This window comes from Myxine glutinosa, chromosome 8, assembly GCF_964187855.1.
Source record: "Myxine glutinosa chromosome 8, kmMyxGlut1.1, whole genome shotgun sequence".
In the NCBI taxonomy this organism is placed as follows: Eukaryota; Metazoa; Chordata; class Myxini; order Myxiniformes; family Myxinidae; genus Myxine; species Myxine glutinosa.
The window spans coordinates 14,265,615-14,284,708 of record NC_136268.1 but is presented as its reverse complement, the minus strand read 5'-3'; the positions used below and the strand labels follow the sequence as shown (position 1 = coordinate 14,284,708).

The following is a 19,094-nucleotide window of genomic DNA, read 5'->3' as shown; positions in this document are numbered from 1 at the left end:
GAAATGTTGAGAGAATAAGGCAGAAAAGAAAAGGAAAATTGAGAAGTGAAATAATGGGATGAGGAAATGGAATAGTGATGTGATAAGAAGGTTCTAGTGAACATGGAAAGCAAGTGGGAATGTGAGAGGGGCGCAGGAGGACTGGTGAAGTAGAATAAAATGAGGGATGAGCGTGATCAGCAGGAGGGGTGAGCGGGATCAGGAGGAGAGGTGAGTGCGATCAGGAGGAGGGGTGAGCGGGATCAGCAGAAGGAGTGAGCGGGATCAGGAGGGGGGGTGAGCGGGATCAGGACGAGGGTTGAGCGTGATCAGCAGGTGGGGTGAGCGTGATCAGCAGAAGGAGTGAGGGGGATCAGGAGGAGGGGTGAGCGGGATCAGGAGGGGTGAGCGGGATCAGGAGGAGGGGTCAGTGTGGATCAGGATGAGGGATGAGAGGGAAACAGGAGGAATGAGCAGGGCACAGTAGGAGGGATGCGTGGCGCAGGAGGAGGGGTGAGCAGAGCACAGGAGGAGGGGTGAGCGGGATCAGCATGAGGAGTGAGCAGGGATCAAGATGAGGGATGAGAGGGAATCAGGATGAGGGATGAGCAGGGCACAGGAGGAGGGGTGAGCGGGATCAGCAGGAGAGTTGAGTGAAGATCAGGATGAGGGGTGAGTGGGGAGCAGGAGGAGGGGTGAGTGAGGATCAGGATGAGGAGTGAGTGAGGATCAGGATGAGGGGTTAGCGGGGAGCAGGAGGAGGGGTGAACGGGATCAGCAGGAGGGGTGAGCATGGTTCAGGAGGAGGGGTGAGCGGGGATCAGGATGAGGGATGAGAGGGAATCAGAAGGGGGGATGAGCATGGTTCAGGAAGAGGAATAAGTGGGGATCAGGACGAGGGATGAGAGGGAATCAGGAAGAGGGATGAGTGGGGATCAGGATGAGGGATGAGAGGGAATCAGGAGGAGGGGTGAGTGTACTTGATATACACTATTATACAGATAAGATGAGTCTTCATGTTATTATAGGTGTATGAAGGTGTACATCATGTTATTACAGGTGTATGAAGGTGTACATCATGTTATTATAGGTGTATGAGGGTGTACATCATATTATTACAGGTGTATGAGGGTGTACATCATGTTATTGTCGTGTGGACGCTCTGTGAAGACAGAACGTCCACAGATGGAATTGAGCTAATGAGGCGACAATCAAATCAATGGCGGATCAAACGCGAGAAGCGGGGGATGGGGGCAAATGCCGCGGCTTTCCTTCACGACCCCGACGATGTATTCTCCCTGTGGAAAATAATTCACATGAAACGGTATTTAAGTGCAAAAGAACAAGGCTTTATTGCCACATATGCCAATAACAAGAACGCGCCGGTAATTAAATGTCCTAAATCGAGACGTCCCCACACCGACTTCAGATACAAAACAATGGAGGAATGCAACAAAGAAAACGTCGTGTTAGCATTCGTGTTTGGGCTTATCTGTCTGGATGTGGTCATCAGGAATTGTCCGGGATGGTCAGCTCCAAGAGCAGTCGTCCGACCGCGCTCCGGTTGGCGCGAACCGCTCGGGCGTTGGCGCGAACACCCCTCGCTGCACGGTCCGTCCCGCGCCACACAGCACAGCACGCAGGCACCAGGAGCACGAACAACAGGGGAAGATGATTGTCGGCGCTGGTCTCTCCACCAAAGTCCAAAGGCAAGAACAGGTCCATGCACAAAAGACGGCAAGAAGGGAAGAGAGGCAGAGGCGAAGAGAGAAATGTCGGTCTCCACTCTCTTTTATCGGATGTCCTCCGTCTTCCCTGGCGTTTCCTCCTCAAACCAATGCGTCGTTTCTTGGTAGTCTTTCGCGCCTTCCGCCCTGATTGGCCATGGTGTCCATCGGTTGGTGGCCAATCAGTGTGTCGCTCCTTCACCTTCCTTACCCCCAATAACGAGGAAGCTTGTTGTCCCTTCCCCGACCAATCACGGAGAAGCTTGTTGTCCCTTCCCCGACCAATCACACGTCCTTCCCTGCTCTGCCAATCGGTGGCATGCTCTTTGCTTGCCCCTCCCCTGGCCAATCACGAGTCCTCCCTGGACGTGGCTCTCAGCCTGCCTGGCCAATGTGTGTTGCTGTGGCTGGCTGCGGCCCCATTGGCGGTGCCCCGATCTGGCTTCCTGCCTCTTCTTCCTGTAAATCTTATTGTGTGAGAGGGAAATTAATTAATGTGTGCAGCTAAGGACCTAGCTAAGTGTGTCTATAAGAGTGCATTGCCATACGGGACAATGGATTGATCACCAGGTCTGACACACAGGGGAATTATCTTAGTCGCTATTCTACCTATCACCGGATCATCCTCGTATGATCACAGGTACACACTTGATCCGACAAACCGGGCTAACAGGACTTATTACATCGATATCGTTCTAACTCGACAGACGAAGCATGATACCTATTCAGGTCTACCTAAATCTATATATTCCCCTACCCCAAACTTCATAACACAGCCCCCCCACCCCCTCCCCTGGAACCGTAGCCCCTACTGTCGGAGGTTCACTGCAGGCGCTACCATTCCAGTCTTAGCACTTACTGTCTCACACTTAATTAGCCTATGAAATAAATCAGGAGGGCTGTGGGAAGTGAGCTGAAGCTACCTACCTATGCTCCTCAACATGCTAATCCCCTTAACAATCATGCAGTCAAATATTTACAATGATTAGAATTCGTTGTTCCTGCGGAGGGAGGAAACAAACAACACATGCAAACCTACTTAACCACAAACCTTACCTTACTCAAAAAACTTGCAAAATTCAAAACTCTAATAAAACATTTGTACAAACCCCAGTCTAAAGATCGCATCCCCCGGTGGAAGCCACAAAACGCAACCTTACCTGCGGGGCCATCCGAATGCACCCCTAAATTTCCGCAGGCCCTGTCCTGGTGTTAGAGGTGAGTGACATGGCTCAGTGGATTTCGCCCACATTCATTCAACACACACCAATAACCACTCATACACATTCCATAAATCCTTACAACACTAACTCAATAAAGGACATACGTATACGTAGTGTGTTCAAAAAGTATCCGACCTTTGTTCATAAAAGATACTCGCATCCAGATAAAAAATTTTTTATAATAATCTCGTTCAAAGTAGTCTCCTTGGGCTGCCACACACTTCTCCCAACGGTTCTGCCACTGTCGGAAGCAGCGCTGGAACGCCTCTTTTGGGATGGCGCGCAGCTGGTCCATCGCATTCCGCATGATGTCTTCTCTGGAGTCGAAGAAGACGGTCAGCATGACTTTGACATTGCTGCGGACCTGCCTTGCTTTTTTTGGCCTCGGGGATGTTGGATGCTTCCATTGTGATGACTGCAACTTGGTTTCTGGGTCGTACCCATAAACCCAGGACTCATCGCCAGTGATCACTGTGTTGAGGAAGCTGGGATCGCTGTTCACAGTCTCCAGCATGTCCTGTGCGATCTCCAAACGGAGTGGCTTCTGCTCAATCGTTAGCAGCTTTGGTACGAACTTCGCTGAGATTCTCCTGAAGCCCAAATCCTCCTTCATAATGGAATGAACGGTGTTGAATCTTGCGGATCGTTTCCACTTGGGAATCGCCAAGCTTTACACAAAATTTGATGCAGTAGCATTGTTCAAGTTTTTCCGTCATTTTGTCAAAAACGAAAATCCGACGGCGCTCACTTACATGTCCTCACACATCGGCGGTCTGCCGTCGAATGACAGCTTCTGCAGGTGGGAAAAAATTCACGCCTGCGCATTAGGATCGCCTACATACGTGCACCAATCAACGCCTCCCTAGCTTCTTTTTTTTTACGCACGAAAAATAAAGGTCGGATACTTTTTGAACATAGTATTTCACCCCTCCCCTTTCAGAACCATGGCATTGATGTAAAAAAAAACATGTGTGTGTTGCTCTCAACTAGGCAGCGGGGAGGTACCGCACAATCAAGATGGTGGGGGCGCTTCAGGCTGTGGTGCCCGCAGTTCAACAAAAGTCACTCGACTTACAAATTCATTGCCCCCCCCCCCCCCCTTTACCTCTTGGCCCCGTGACAGTCAAACAGCCCTTTCCGCCGTTACCCCGCCGGTGGGGGTCTCCACACTCCAGGCTCTGTTTTCCCCTGTTTACGCACAGCACACGGGTCGCCGGGAGTCTTCCACCCCAGGGCACCCAAACAGACTCTCCACCGACGGGCTCCAATTTCTAGTCACCACTGGCTGTCAGGGGTAATTGCCGCAGAGGGGGGCTGCAGTCATCGCTCCTCAGAGCTTGATCTGTACCTGCGGACACGCACACCTTTCACACCCACAAAATCGCCAAAACACATTTCCTCCCCCGGTGCCATTCGATTCTCAACACATTTCAATGAGAAGATGGTACAAAAAGATTTTGCCATCGCCTGCTATCATGTGAAATCCCCAATTCACATTTGAATCACATTCTAAACCATTTCCAACACAATAATCACCACTCATTCTCAGTTTCCATTCTCCACGACCACATAAAAACACCAAACTTCTACACATAAACAAACGCCACCCACAACACACTGTGTGGCACACATTCCATCTCCCTTCACCGACCATGTCATCACTCTCACCCGCCCCCTACTCCAAATTACATGTCCCCCAATTTACATAGCAAGTCCTGAAGCCTGGGACAGTACACATCCAAACACTTACCTCAAATGCAGGTAGTTGCAGGTTGGTCGGGTCCAAGAGAGCCATCCACCACTCCTAATTTCCCCCTCACCCTTCCAATCCACCCAGGAGCCTCCTCACCCATGTAGGAGCTCAATCTATCCCCGTGAACTATCTGTGAAAGGGTATGCGGGCCCATCTGAATTTTGAAAACCACATCAGTCACCTGCCAATGCACCACCCCAGGGCCCTTCCAATGTGAGGAGTTTTGGACACACACCCTTCTTCCTCCGGGGCCAGTAGAGCCAAATAAGGTCTCCGGGAAGGAACCGAGGTGTGTGTGCCCGAGCGTCATACCGCACTTTCATATGCGTGGAAGCCAAGCCAATTTGCTTCCTCGCAAACTCGTGAGCCTTTTCTATGTTCCTTTTCAAATTGGTTGAATAGCTTTCCATAGATGCTTCACCCGGTTCCTCTGGTGATGGTCCTATCAACAAATCTGTGGGGACTCGCATCTCCCTACCGAACATCAACAAGGCGGGGTTGCACCGAGTGGTCGCATGCTGCGCGGTCCGGTATGCCATCAGTATAAAGGGGAGGTGCTCGTCCCAATCCTCTTGGTTTTCAGATGTAAAGAGGGCCAATTGTGTGAAAAGGGTCCGGTTAAACCTCTCCACCATCCCATCCGATTGAGGCCTAAGAGGGGTCGTCCTGGTCTTGTGAATTTGGAGGATCTTCTTACATCGACCGCAGGAGAGCGGATTCAAAGTTCCGGCCCTGGTCGGTGTGTAGCTCCCTGGGAATGCCAAATCGGGAGAAGAATCCCTCAACTAGTACCCGAGCTACCAGCCGGGTTTCCTGGTTGGGCAATGGGTAGGCTTCTGGCCACTTGGTAAAGTAGTCCATTGCCACCATAATGTACCAGTTCCCTTGGCGGGTGACTGGCAGGGGCCCCACCACATATACTGCCACCCGCTCAAGTGGTGCTCCTACGTTGTACACCTGGAGCGGGGCCTTGCACGCACTCTTCTTACCGCGGCAGAGGTCGCAGGATCTCATCCAATCTTGAATATCCCTGCCTGAATTCACCCAGTAGAACTTCTGCCGCAATTTGGACAAAGTTTTGGCCACGCCCAAATGTCTCATTGTCCTAGTCCCATGTATGTGCCCCATAACCACTTCCTTCAATTTGTTTGGTACAATTATCAACCAGGAAGCTACATCGCCCGTTGGTGTGACCCATTTCCTATACAAATGGCCATATTTCAACCCCAACATCTGCCACTGTGCCCAATAGGCCTTTACCTGTGCCCCGAGTGGAGCAATCTCTTCCCAAGAAGGGCTTTTGTCCTCCTCTAGCCAATGGAAAAGGGCCCCCAAAACAGGATCCTCCCTTTGACTCTCTTGCCAATTCACATCGCCCAATTCAGGTGAGGGTTGTGGCAAAGTTCGCCTGGTCATTCTCGCTGCATATAGGCATGCATCAATTTGGTCCTGCCCAATTGAATACTTGGCTTCCTGCCTATTCCAAAATTTGCACTGTGCCTCCAAACAGGGGCGCCGAGAGAGAACGTCTGCATTGGCATGTGCTTTGCCAGGCCGATGTTGCACAGTGAAATTATACTGCTGCAGCCTCTCAAGCCACCTTGCAAAAGGTCCCTCTGGCTCTTTGAACCGAAGAAGCCATTGCAAGGAGGCATGATCCACTCGGATCACAAACTCCCTCACATAAAGGTAAGGGTGAAAGTGTCCAACTGCAGACAGTAGGGCCAATAGTTCTTTGCAGGAAACGCAATAATTTCGCTCAGGCCTCGAAAGTGCCCGACTGTAATACGCAAAAATGCTCTCGACTCCCTGTTGCATTTGTGACAACACAGCTCCCAATCCTTCCTGGCTCGCATCTGTGTCCAGGATGTAATCGCCATCATCCGTCGGGTATGCCAAAACTGGGGCATCTACCAGACGTTGTTTTAAGTGACTGAATGCCTCGATGCAGCTCTCTGACCAAATAAATCGGGCTCCTTTCTCTGTCAATTTGTGCAAGGGTCTTGCAATTTCTGCGAAATTTGCCACAAATCTCCTGGAGTAAGAGCAGAGGCCCAAAAATCCTCTGACCTCCCTTACATTTTTGGGGGCGGGCCACTCTTTTATCGATTTTACTTTTCCAGGGTCAGTGGCCACGCTGCTCTCGCTAATTACGTGACCCAGGTAAGTCACCTCTCTCCTGAAAATTTCACACTTGCTTGGATTCAATTTCAACCCAGCACCCCTTAACCTCTCAAATACCTCTGACAAATTTTTAGCAGCATGTTCAAATGTGGGAGCGTGGACCAATACGTCATCCAGATAGACAAGGCATGACTGCCATGGTAAGCCAATTAAAACACGTTCCATCAGACGCTCAAACATAGCAGGGCCATTGCACAATCCAAAAGGCATGATTACAAACTGCCAGAGACCCTTGCCTGTGGTGAACGCTGTTTTCTCTCTCGCCTCTTTATCCATCTACACCTGCCAATAAATCACCAATGGTAGATGCCACCGCCAATGTAGAAAACAATTTTGAGCCAGAAACGGCATTGAGGGTGTCATCAATCCTTGGCAGGGGTATGAGTCTTTGAGTGTCACGTGATTGAGCTGGCGATAGTCCACACAGAAACGAGTGGTCCCATCCTTCTTTTTCACCAGCCCAATGGGTGACACCCAAGAACTCACCGAGAGCTCGATAAATCCGGCTTTTCCATTTTGCTCACCTGTTCTTCTGCCTCCTCTTTCTTAGCGAAAGGTAGCCGCCTCGGCGGTTGGCGAACAGGCAGAGCCTCACCAGTACTAATTTGGTGCCTGACGAGGCTCGTGCGTCCAACATCCTCGGGAGAGAGAGAAAAAACATCCAAGTTCTTACCAACCAAATTGTGCAATGTCTCTACCTGCTCTGATGTTAGGCCCTCTTCAGAGCATGTCATCATGTCCCGCACTCCCTCTGGCCAATCACATTTCCCCAAATTTTCCCCTCTTTCCGGTTGTACTGGCAAGCATGTGGATACACTTCCTCCGGTGACCTCTACTACACAACTGCATTTGGATACGATGGCTCCACCCCTTACAGTGCGAGGGCTAACGGACAAGTTGAGCAGCCTAACTGCCAACATAGGCCCACGGGTGTCTCCAAGGGTGCAACCCACCATCAATCCCTCGGTCCCCTGCGAGGACCACGACTCCACTAGCCCCAGCTGGCCAATGGGTTGAGCAACTGCTGCTAACTCCGTCATCACCACTGTCTCAGACCTGGGAGGCACGGTCACAGTGCATGGCACCTCTAGCCACGTTCCCTGCACCTCCTCGTCATCCCCCAGTCCAACCAACTGCAGCCTCTCAGTGCCCAACCACATATGACCACGCCCGAGGTCTAGTTGGCAGTCGTGTTCCACCAGGAAACTCAATCCCAGCAAACACTGATCGCACACCTCCGCCACCCATGCCACCATGTTGACCTCTGAACCACCCATCTCCATCCTCACCACTCAGCGTCCCAATATTGGTGCCATCGCCCCTGTAGCCAGTTGGAGGCCGTGTCCTACTACCCTATCAATTTTATCCCAGCCTCCAACACTCTGGTCTAGCACACTCGGATTGATAATGGTGTCACTGCCTCCAGTATCCACCACGGCCTCACAAAACTCTCCTTCAATTTTGCATTTAACCCTTAGATTACCCGTGCCAATTTTTCTGCAATTCACTACTTTCACCAAAGGAGGGCGCTTCTCCACACACTTGCCAGCCGAGCATGGCCCCGTATGCTCGGCTCATTCTAGTTTCCCAAACACTATTCCGACAGGCCCAGGCCTAGGTAGTGGTCCTCTTTCTGGCACCTGTGCACCCACTGGGGACCCCCTCCTTTCTGGGCTGTGAAGCCTGTTAGGAGGTGGTTGCCAAGGTGGTTGTCTACAGTCCCTCTGCATGTGCCCTCTTCTCCCACATCTAAAACACGTTCCCATTTACGGACCCCTCTGGTACCCAGGTGGAGCACCCATTACTCCCGGCCCAACCCGATGAAAAGCAGGCCGTCCTGATGGCAAACATGGACCAAACTGCCATGACTCACCCACTGCAAATTTACCCCCGGTCAAACGTGTCAGATGGTGGCTGATCGGACCCCTTAACATTCGGCCTATTACATAATCTGACTTCTCCTCCTGATCCCGCACCTCTGTCTGCCATACCGTCACAGGTGCCCTCTCTGATGCGCGGTTCGACCTCCTCAAAAAGGTCAATCTCGCCGCGCATTCCGCCGCCCGGTGCACCGTGGGCGGGTCCTGCAACTCCACCAGCGTCCGGACGTCAGGGTCAGGAAGAGCAGCCATAATTTTCTCTATCGCCAGCTTGTCCCACGCCTGTGCTGGTAGGTCCTGGTATGCTATCTTCAGACTGGTAAATATCCTGGGCCATCTCCTGCATCGTCTTGTTAGGCTTTTGCCTGCGATGCAGCAGCTGTGCCCTGACCAGGTCGCACCTTGCACCTGTCCCATACCTGTTGGTCAAGGCCTCGCAGATGGCCTTGCTGGTCAATATTTCCTCTGGGAATACGTTTAGCACGTCTGCGGCTGACCCCCGCAGTCGCCACCAGATTCCCCATGCGCTCCCGCTCCCTCCAACCATTGATCTGAGACACGCACTTGAATTGTGTCAGGAAAGCCTCTAGACTCCCTGATCCATCAAAATGTACGAGGGAGATTGTTTTTCCAGAGACTCTATTCCCCGATTCCTCCCTGTCCAAATCCAGCCCGGGGCCAAAACACCCCCCCCCCCCCCCCTTCCTTCCCTGGTATTCAGTTTTGGAGCCTCTGGTGTCCAAATGTGGCTCGTGGTGAGGGTCTCCTGGGTCACCTTAATCTCGTCCTGGAGATGCTTAACGGACCAACTCACCTCTTCCCTTAGGCTTTCTTGGACCCGAGCCAGCTCTGCCTTGATGGTATTGTCCCAGGTCTCCAGTCGCTCCTGCATCAAATCACTCACTCGTTCATTATCCATTTGCGGTCCCCACAGGCCTTTTTCAATTAACCCCCGCTCCTGCTCGGTTACGCGGGCTTCCAGCCCCTTTACCTCTTCAGCCAATTCACCCCCCTGTTGTTTAAGGAGTCCCCATTCCTCACTCTGTTGCCGCATTCTGGCATCCACGTGGCCCCGATAGCCCTCCAGGTCTCCATTTAACCACCTTTAGAGGCCATTTTTCCCCGCAAAGCGGGGGTTGGCCTTTTTCGGGAACCGTGGTTGTTGTTGTTTTTTTTGGTCCCCTTTTTGAAGCAATGTTTTACGACCGGATGCCCTTCCTGACGCCAACCCTTTTTGCCGCCTTTAACGACAAACAGGGAATTACCAGTGAACTGGTACTCAATTAGCCGACCTCGGAAGGATGACAGGCTGAGTCAACCCCCCTGGCGTTAAATTCAGCAATCGACCGGGATTCGAACCCAGGATCCTAGGATCCTAAGCCGGCACCCTAGCCGCTAGCCCAACACCAGGGATCTCCATTTGCTTTATCAATTCTGGTATTCGTGGCCCCAATGCTATCTTCCAACTTTTCCCCCATTCGGACATCCTGGGTCATGCCCTCCTCTATTCTTGACATTAATTCTACCCGTTTAAATTCAATTTCCACCCCCATGGATTTTTCCATCTCCCCCACTTTAGTTTCTACTTTCGCCTCAAATTCCCCCAGTCCGTCCGTAATTTGGTTTTGCACTCTCCCTTCTATGCCATCAATTCGTTCCCCCAGCTGCTGTGCCATTTCCCCAATTTTTCCTTCCAATTGTTCATTCCTTTCCTCAATTTCATTCCCTTGTTCATTCATTTGCTCATTCATTCCCTCCATCTTCCCCTCCAATCCATCAATTTTATTTACCATTCCTTTAATTTGTTCTTTCAATCCCTCCTTCAATCCATCAATTTGCTCCTCCAATTCTCCCTTCAATCCTTCAATTTTGTTTTCCGTTCGCTCACTCCGAGCATCCATTTTGTTTTCCAGCCCCTTCATGTCTCCCCTCAATTAATTTTTCATTTCTCCCATCTGCTCACTCTGAGCATCCATTTTGTCATTCATTCCTCCCCTCAATTCATTTATATCTCCCCTCATTTGGCCGCTCAATTCATTACTCATTGTATCCATTTTATTTTCCATTCGCTCACTGCGGTCACTCTGAGCCTTTAATAAATTTACTATGGTCTGGAGATCTATCGGGACCATCTCGGTAGCGAGGGAAGTTCCATCCCTATGCCCCTCCCCATCGACAATCGGCTCACTTCGAACCTCGGCATTTCCCTCACGCGCGTCCAGGTCGGCATCCGCCATTACCCTGCTGGCTAACAAGCTTCCTGTTCGCGTATTTTACCTCAGGAATAAGACAAGAATTTAAATTTTCGAACCGCGATTTTGCGTTTCACACACTCCAATCGACTATTAGCAATTTTTAGTGCCTCCAAATTTGCGCCCGAATGCCGAGCGCGCAATGTATGCCCGACTGTGTCGATCTCCCGCCGCGGACAAAAAAATTGTCCGTCGGGCCCAAATCCTCACTTCCTGACACCAATTGTCGTGCGGACGCTCTGTGAAGACAGAACGTCCACGGATGGAATCGAGCTTAATGAGGTAGCAATCAAATCAATGGCAGATCATACACGAGAAGGGGAGTTTGGGGGAAATGCCGCGGCTTACCTTCAGTATTCACGGCCCCGACCATGTCTTCCCCTGTGGAAGTTAAACTCACACGAAACGGAATCTATGTGCGAAAGAACAAGGCTTTATTACCACGGATGCCAATAACAAGAACGCGCCGGTAATTAAATGTCCTAAATCGAGACGTCCCCACACCGACTTCAGATACAAAACAATGGAGGAATGAAACAAAGAAAACCTCGTGTTTGCGTTCGTGTTTGGGCTTATCTGTCTGGATGTGGTCGTCAGGAATTGTCCGGGATGGTCAGCTCCAAGAGCAGTCGTCCGACCGCGCTCCGGTTGGCGCGAACCGCTCGGGCATTGGCGCGAACACCCCTCGCTGCACGGTCCGTCCCGCATCACACAGCACAGCGCGCAGGCACCAGGAGAAAGAACAACAGGGGAGGATGATTGTCGGCGCTGGTCTCTCCACCAAAGTCCAAAGGCAAGAACAGGTCCAAGCGCAAAAGACGGCAAGGAGGGAAGAGAGGCAGAGGCGAAGAGAGAAATGTCGGTCTCCACTCTCTTTTATCGGATGTCCTCCGACTTCCCTGGCGTTTCCTCCTCCAACCAGTGCGTCGTTTATTGGTAGTCTTTCGCGCCTTCCGCCCTGATTGGCCATGGTGTCATCGGTTGGTGGCCAATCAGTGTGTCGCTCCTTCACCTTCCTTACCCCCAATAACGGGGAAGCTTTTTGTCCCTTCCCTGCCCAATCACACGTCCCTCCCTGCTCTGCCAATCGGTGGCCTGCTCTTTGCTTGCCCCTCCTTTGGCCAATCACGAGTTCTCCTGGGCGTGGCTCTCAGCCTGCCTGGTCAATGTGTGTTGCTATGCCAGCTGGAGATGTGGCTGGCTGCGGCCCCATCGGCGGTGCCCCGATCTGGCTTCCTGCCTCTTCTTCCTGTAACGTAAGTCTTATTGTGGGAGAGGGAAATTAATTAATGTGTGCAGCTCAGGGCCTAGCTAAGTGTGTCTATAAGAGTGCGTTGCCATACGGGACAATGGATTGATCACCAGGTCTAACACACAGGGGAGTTATCTTAGTCGCTATTCTACCTATCACCGGATCATCCTCGTATGATCACAGGTACACACCTGATCCGACAAACAAAGCTAACACTAACAGGACTTATTACATTGAGATCGTTCTAACTCGACAGACAAAGCATGATACCTATTCAGATCTACCTAAATCTATATATTCCCCTACCCCAAAATTAATCACATTATTATATATGTGTATGAGGGTGTACATCATGTTATTACAGGTGTATGAGGGTGTACATCATGTTATTACAGGTGTATGAGGGTGTACATCATGTTATTACAGGTGTATGAGGGTGTACATCATGTTATTACAGGTGTATGAGGGTGTACATCTTGTTATTACAGGTGTATGAGGGTGTACATCATGTTATTACAGTTGTATGTGGGTGTACATCTTGTTATTACAGGTGTATGAGGGTGTACATCATGTTATTATCAGTGTATGATAGTGTACATCATGTTATTACAGGTGTATGAGGGTGTACATCATGTTATTATCGGTGTATGATGGTGTACATCATGTTATTACAGGTGTATGAGGGTGTACATCATGTTATTACAGGTGTATGAGGGTGTACATCATGTTATTACAGGTGTATGAGGGTGTACATCATGTTATTACAGTTGTATGTGGGTGTACATCATGTTATTACAGGTGTATGAGGGTGTACATCATGTTATTATCAGTGTATGATAGTGTACAACATGTTATTACAGGTGTATGAGGGTGTACATCATGTTATTATCGGTGTATGATGGTGTACATCATGTTATTACAGGTGTATGAGGGTGTACATCATGTTATTACAGGTGTATGATGGTGTACATCACGTTATTACAGGTGTATGATAGTGTCTAGCACGTTATTACAGGTGTATGATAGTGTGCATTACATTGTTACAGGTGTATGATAGTGTACATCATGTTATATGTGTATTACAGGCGTTATTACAGATGTTTTTACACCTGTAATGACCCCACAATGTATGATACATGATAATATTGATATATGTTTCAGACTTGGTTGTCCAGTCCGCTGTGAACTGGAAAGGGATGTGGATATGGTCGTCACTGGAGGCCGCCACCCGTTTCTGGCCACATACAAGGTAGAGTGTACCTGCTGTTTACAATGTAGAACAAAAATCATCTTGAGACAGTTGTGAGAATAATTTTTTTCACGGTGAGGATAAATTGTGTGAAAAGATCTCCAAAAGAAATGTATATTGTTATGAATTTTGGGGTAAAGTGATATATAGATCAGGTAGATCTGTGTAGGTATCATGCTCCGACTGTCGTGAAGAAGAAGATTCACCCCATGTAATAAGTAGAGGACCTGTTTAGCCCGAATGTCGGATTAAGTGTTTATTCGTCCCCATCACGAGGGGGCGGAGCTTGTTAACTAGATTAGGCTTAGGGCATAAGGGTAAATTATCCTTTGTAATAATTCTTATCCTATGTGATCTATCCTTTGGCTCTTTTGGCACTGCACCATAGACACTCGTGAGGAAGGCCCATTAACTACAACATAAATAATAATAAAACTCACCGGAAGTGCAGGCAGGAAGCGCCCACGCATTGCGCCAAGATGGCGATAAAACATCGAGCAAGCAGGCAATAGACACGCCCAGAGGAGCAGCGATTGGACGAGACACCACAAATAGGGAGACGAGGCAGGATGAAGCCAGCCGATTGGTAGAGGGAGGAGCAAGAAGTGGCTCGCTATTGGGCGTGAGTTGACCAATGGGAAGGGCGGAGTAAGGAAGGACTTGTGATTGGCCAGGGGCAGAGCAAAGACCCAACCCGCTGATTGGTAGGATGAAGCGACGGACTGATTGGCCACCGACCGATGGCATGAGAGAGAAGTGACGTGGCCATTGGTGGAGAGCTGAGCCTGTGATTTTGGCCAGCAGGGATTGGCAGAGAGAGAGAGAGAGATGACGTCACGAGGGGGTTGATACAAAGTGGAGAGAGACCGACATTTTCCCTCTGGTTCTGGATCCCTTCGCGCCCGGATGTCCTTCTCCTCGCCTTGGACTCTCTTCCCTTCTATCTCGATTGCCCCTTACGCCTTCCTCAGCCATTGACTCTCTCCTCTTGGTTCCGGACACCACGAGTGAATGCACGTGGACGAGGGCGGCTTGCCGCTGTAACACCACAAGGCCGGGGTGAGCGGGATGCCCGGTGAGGCCTAGCAGCGTGCGAACGAGGCGGATTGAGGCCTACTTCCCGCCAACACCGGAGTGCACGCTCTGACTGGACGATCGCTGCCAAGGTGCCAATTGAGCTGAGTGCACGATAACTTACACATTTATTTTCATTCCTTTTATTTTCCCTTCGTCCGTGTGATACGTCTGGTGTGGGAGCGCTCCAAATAGGAACCTTATTATTTACTGTGTTTCCTTTGTCCCGGCATTCCGTTGTAAATAAACCCTTATATTATTTTCCCCTATACATTTTACATCGGTTTTCGCTTGAGTTACTTTGCAGGATTGAATGCTGCCGTGCAGGACCGTCAGGTAAAAGCTGCCAGCTTCTTCTTCTTCTTTATTCTGCCCGCGCTTGTATAATGAGTCCGTATTTGATCGTCACCTCAAAGTAACGCTCGATTGTTATCCGTGATTTCCCGGTCTTCACTGAGGGGGATCACGCGACAATATGTATGTGGAGTGCAATTGATGTTTGGTGGAACATTTGCTCCTTTATACTCTGTCAAGTGCCCGAAACGTATGAACATGGATGATGCACCCTGAAATCAGGCAACATCACTGCATTAGATAAAAAGGTACAAGGCCCAATCCCTTTAACTGTTTAACTGCTGACTTATCAGCTTACTACCAATCATAAGAAAAGTCATGAAATCCATCATCGCAGTTTATATGAAATCCTTCCTTTTCTCCACCAACCTCATCGCAGATCACCAATTTGAATTTAGACCTGGTCACTCTACCTTGGACATGCTACTTTTCTCCCAGTAATTGATGGAGGCCTGCATCCCCCCTTGTTTTCCAAACTGTCTACCTATGGAATCCAAGGCCAACTCCCCTCTTGGATTACTGACTTCCTCCACTCTCGAAGAAAACATGTGGCTCTCAACGGAATCCTATCATCTCTCCTTGTCAATGCTGGAGTATCCCAATGCAGTGTTCTCGGCCTCCTCCTATTCCTAATCTTCATCAATATATTAATTAATCTCTCTGACTCTCTGGAAAATCCTCTATCACTTTGATAATGACTCCACTCTCTGCCAATGACATCCTTCATCTTTCTGGCAGACAGATATCAGACTCTTCACCTCTCCTCCGATTTTGACAAAATCACAAACTGGTCAAACATTTGGAATATGTCTTTCAAACCTGACAAATCTCACACTTACACTATCTCTCTGTTCCCCGTAAGGACCATATGGCAAACACTCCCATCTACTTTCTTGACATTCCTCTTGAGGAGTGTTTGTCTCTCAAACTCCTGGGTCTCACTATCAGCCATGATCTTTCTTGAGCAAACCCCCCCTTTAACCCCAACCTCCAAGCCCATCTCCTTTAAAATCTGCACTTTTTCCTTCATAAGAGTTTGCTTCTGTATCCATTTTGTCCACGTCTGTATTCATGCCCATTAAAAGCAAAAATTATATGCTTTTGAAGGGATGGCCCGTGACTAACTGCTTACTTCACCCTGTTAGGTTGGTTACCAAGGCGATGGACGAATTACTGCTGTCAACATTTCCCTGTACAACAATGGCGGAAACACGCTTGATGTGTCCGGCAGTGTAAGAACGTGTTTATTTATTTATTTATTTATATTATTACTTGGCTGATTACTGATGCCATCAGTCACCACTGTTTCAGAACCACTTCAATTTTGGTTTGTATAACCTTTCCGCATACAAGTTTGAGCTCTCATGTGCACACCAGAAACATGGTGAGATCGGAGTGGTGAGGGGGTGGCGGTGTTTGTCCCCTGGACATGTGGCTGTGGAGGATGGGTCCAGAGGATGAATTCCCCTACACCCACTTATTTTCACGAATATTTTCCAATTTTGAATTTATTTCCACTTAATTCAACGCGAATTTATACTTTATTATCCAACATATTTGCTCGTAAAGTATTTGTTTATTTATTTATTCAAAAAGTAAGTGTGAACCCCCACTGTTCCCCACACCATCTCCTCCTGGGTCTGCCTTTAAAATATTGTTTATGTCAAATCAAATCAAATTTCTGTTTAAATGAAAACACACAGAACAATTTGTCCAAGGACTAAAATAGTTCTGTTCTATCAAAGTGAAATACAATTAAATCGTAAAAAACGAAAAAATAGATACAAATAAGAATTGAGGAATCACATCCAAATGCAAATAACAATTGAGTTTCTACAAGACCGCTACAAATAAGAATCACACAATAAAATCAAACAAGAGGTAATATATTATAGTAAATGATTTAAACTATACACTAATCTAAAAACAAGCATCTAACAGCTGAACCATACAAGGGACAGTTGCTTGTTTGTATATCTGAGTTCTTATTCGAGCCGAATGTAGTTGTTGGAAGTTTCTGAGACTGCAACCGGACATAAGTCGACATTGGGGTCATTCCTCCCTTACAGTTGAGCAAGGATTTAGCGAAGCGGGTGGAAACAAGTGTTGTGGAAAACCAATCAGGTCCACACAACTTTAGTCCAACGGGTGGTTTAATTCCATTTAGATCATAACATCATCCTGTAAAGCAGGAAATACAATAAGTATACGATGTGACATCACATGGGACCATTCATAACATTCAATGCAAGCAAGCTGGATATTCTATGCTGGCGTACCGTTAGCGAGTCTACCAGATGTAACGTGTCACAGGAGAAGTCTCGGAGCACCGTCCGCAGCAGCGGGTCTTATAGTCACGCCCCTAGCGGTGTCAACGAGCAGCGAGCATCACCCCGGGTTCAGTGCGAATACGATTTCACTACAACAAGTACAGATACATTCAAAGTACACCGCCCCTGTAGGAGGATGAAATCACTCCCCCTAGGATGAAATCACTCCCCCTAGGATGAAATCACTCCCCCTAGGATGAAATCACTCCCCCTAGGATGAAATCACTCCCCCTAGGATGAAATCACTCCCCCTAGGATGAAATCTCTCCCCCTAGGATGAAATCACTCCCCCTAGGATGAAATCCTAGGATGAAATCACTCCCCCTAGGATGAAATCACTCCCCCTAGGATGAAATCACTCCCCCTAGGATGAAATCACTCCCCCTAGGATGAAATCACTCCCCCTAGGATGAAATCACTCCCCCTAGGATGAAATCACTCCCCCTAGGATGAAATCACTCCCCCGAGGATGAAATCACTCCCCCTAGGATGAAATCACTCCCCCTAGGATGAAATCACTCCCCCTTGCAGGATCAAATGACTCCCCCTAGAATCAAATCTCTCCCCCTAGGATGAAATCACTCCCCCTAGGAAGAAATCACTCCCCCTAGGATGAAATCACTCCCCCTAGGATGAAATCACTCCCCCTAGGATGAAATCACTCCCCCTAGGATGAAATCACCCCCCCCCCCCTAGGATGAAATCACTCCCCCTAGGATGAAATCACTCCCCCTAGGATGAAATCACTCCCCCTAGGATGAAATCACTCCCCCTAGGATGAAATCACTCCCCCTAGGATGAAATAATGCCCCCTAGGATGAAATCACTCCCCCTTGCAGGATCAAATCACTCCCCCTAGGATCAAATGACTCCCCCTAGGATGAAATCACTCCCCCTAGGATGAAATCACTCCCCCTAGGATGAAATCACTCCCCCTAGGATGAAATCACTCCCCCTAGGATGAAATCACTCCCCCTCGGATGAAATCACTCCCCCTAGGATGAAATCACTCCCCCTAGGATGAAATCACTCCCCCTAGGATGAAATCACTCCCCCTAGGATGAAATCACTCCCCCTAGGATGAAATCACTCCCCCTAGGATGAAATCACTCCCCCTAGGATGAAATCACTCCCCCTAGGATGAAATCACTCCCCCTAGGATGAAATCACCCCCCCCCCTAGGATGAAATCACTCCCCCTAGGATGAAATCACTCCCCCTAGGATGAAATCACTCCCCCTAGGATGAAATCACTCCCCCTAGGATGAAATCACTCCCCCTAGGATGAAATCACTCCCCCTAGGATGAAATCACTCCCCCTAGGATGAAATCACTCCCCCTAGGATGAAATCACCCCCCCTAGGATGAAATCACTCCCCCTAGGATGAAATCACTCCCCCTAGGATGAAATCACTCCCCCTAGGATGAAATCACTCCCCCTAGGATGAAAGCACTCCCCCTAGGATGAAATCACTCCCCCTAGGATGAAATCACTCCCCCTATGATGAAATCACTCCCCCTAGGATGAAATCACTCCCCCTAGGATGAAATCACTCCCCCTAGGATGAAATCACTCCCCCTAGGATGAAATCACTCCCCCTAGGATGAAATCACCCCCCCCCCCCCTAGGATGAAATCACTCCCCCTAGGATGAAATCACTCCCCCTAGGATGAAATCACTCCCCCTTGCAGGATCAAATGACTCCCCCTAGGATCAAATCACTCCCCCTAGGATCAAATCACTCCCCCTAGGATCAAATCACTCCCCCTAGGATGAAATCACTCCCCGTAGGATGAAATCACTCCCCCTAGGATGAAATCACCCCCCCCCCCCCTAG

General features: G+C 49.1%; 1 protein-coding gene across 1 annotated transcript in view; it reads left to right on the top strand.

Moving 5' to 3' along the window:
• The window catches only part of LOC137432196 (xanthine dehydrogenase/oxidase), a 296,924-nt gene that overhangs the window by 199,007 nt on the left and 78,823 nt on the right, over nt 1-19,094 (top strand). The window contains exons 21-22 of the mRNA XM_078782822.1: nt 13,412-13,499; nt 16,073-16,159. Of these exons, the coding sequence (XP_078638948.1) occupies nt 13,412-13,499; nt 16,073-16,159 (175 nt within the window). The remainder of the gene's footprint in view (nt 1-13,411; nt 13,500-16,072; nt 16,160-19,094) is intronic.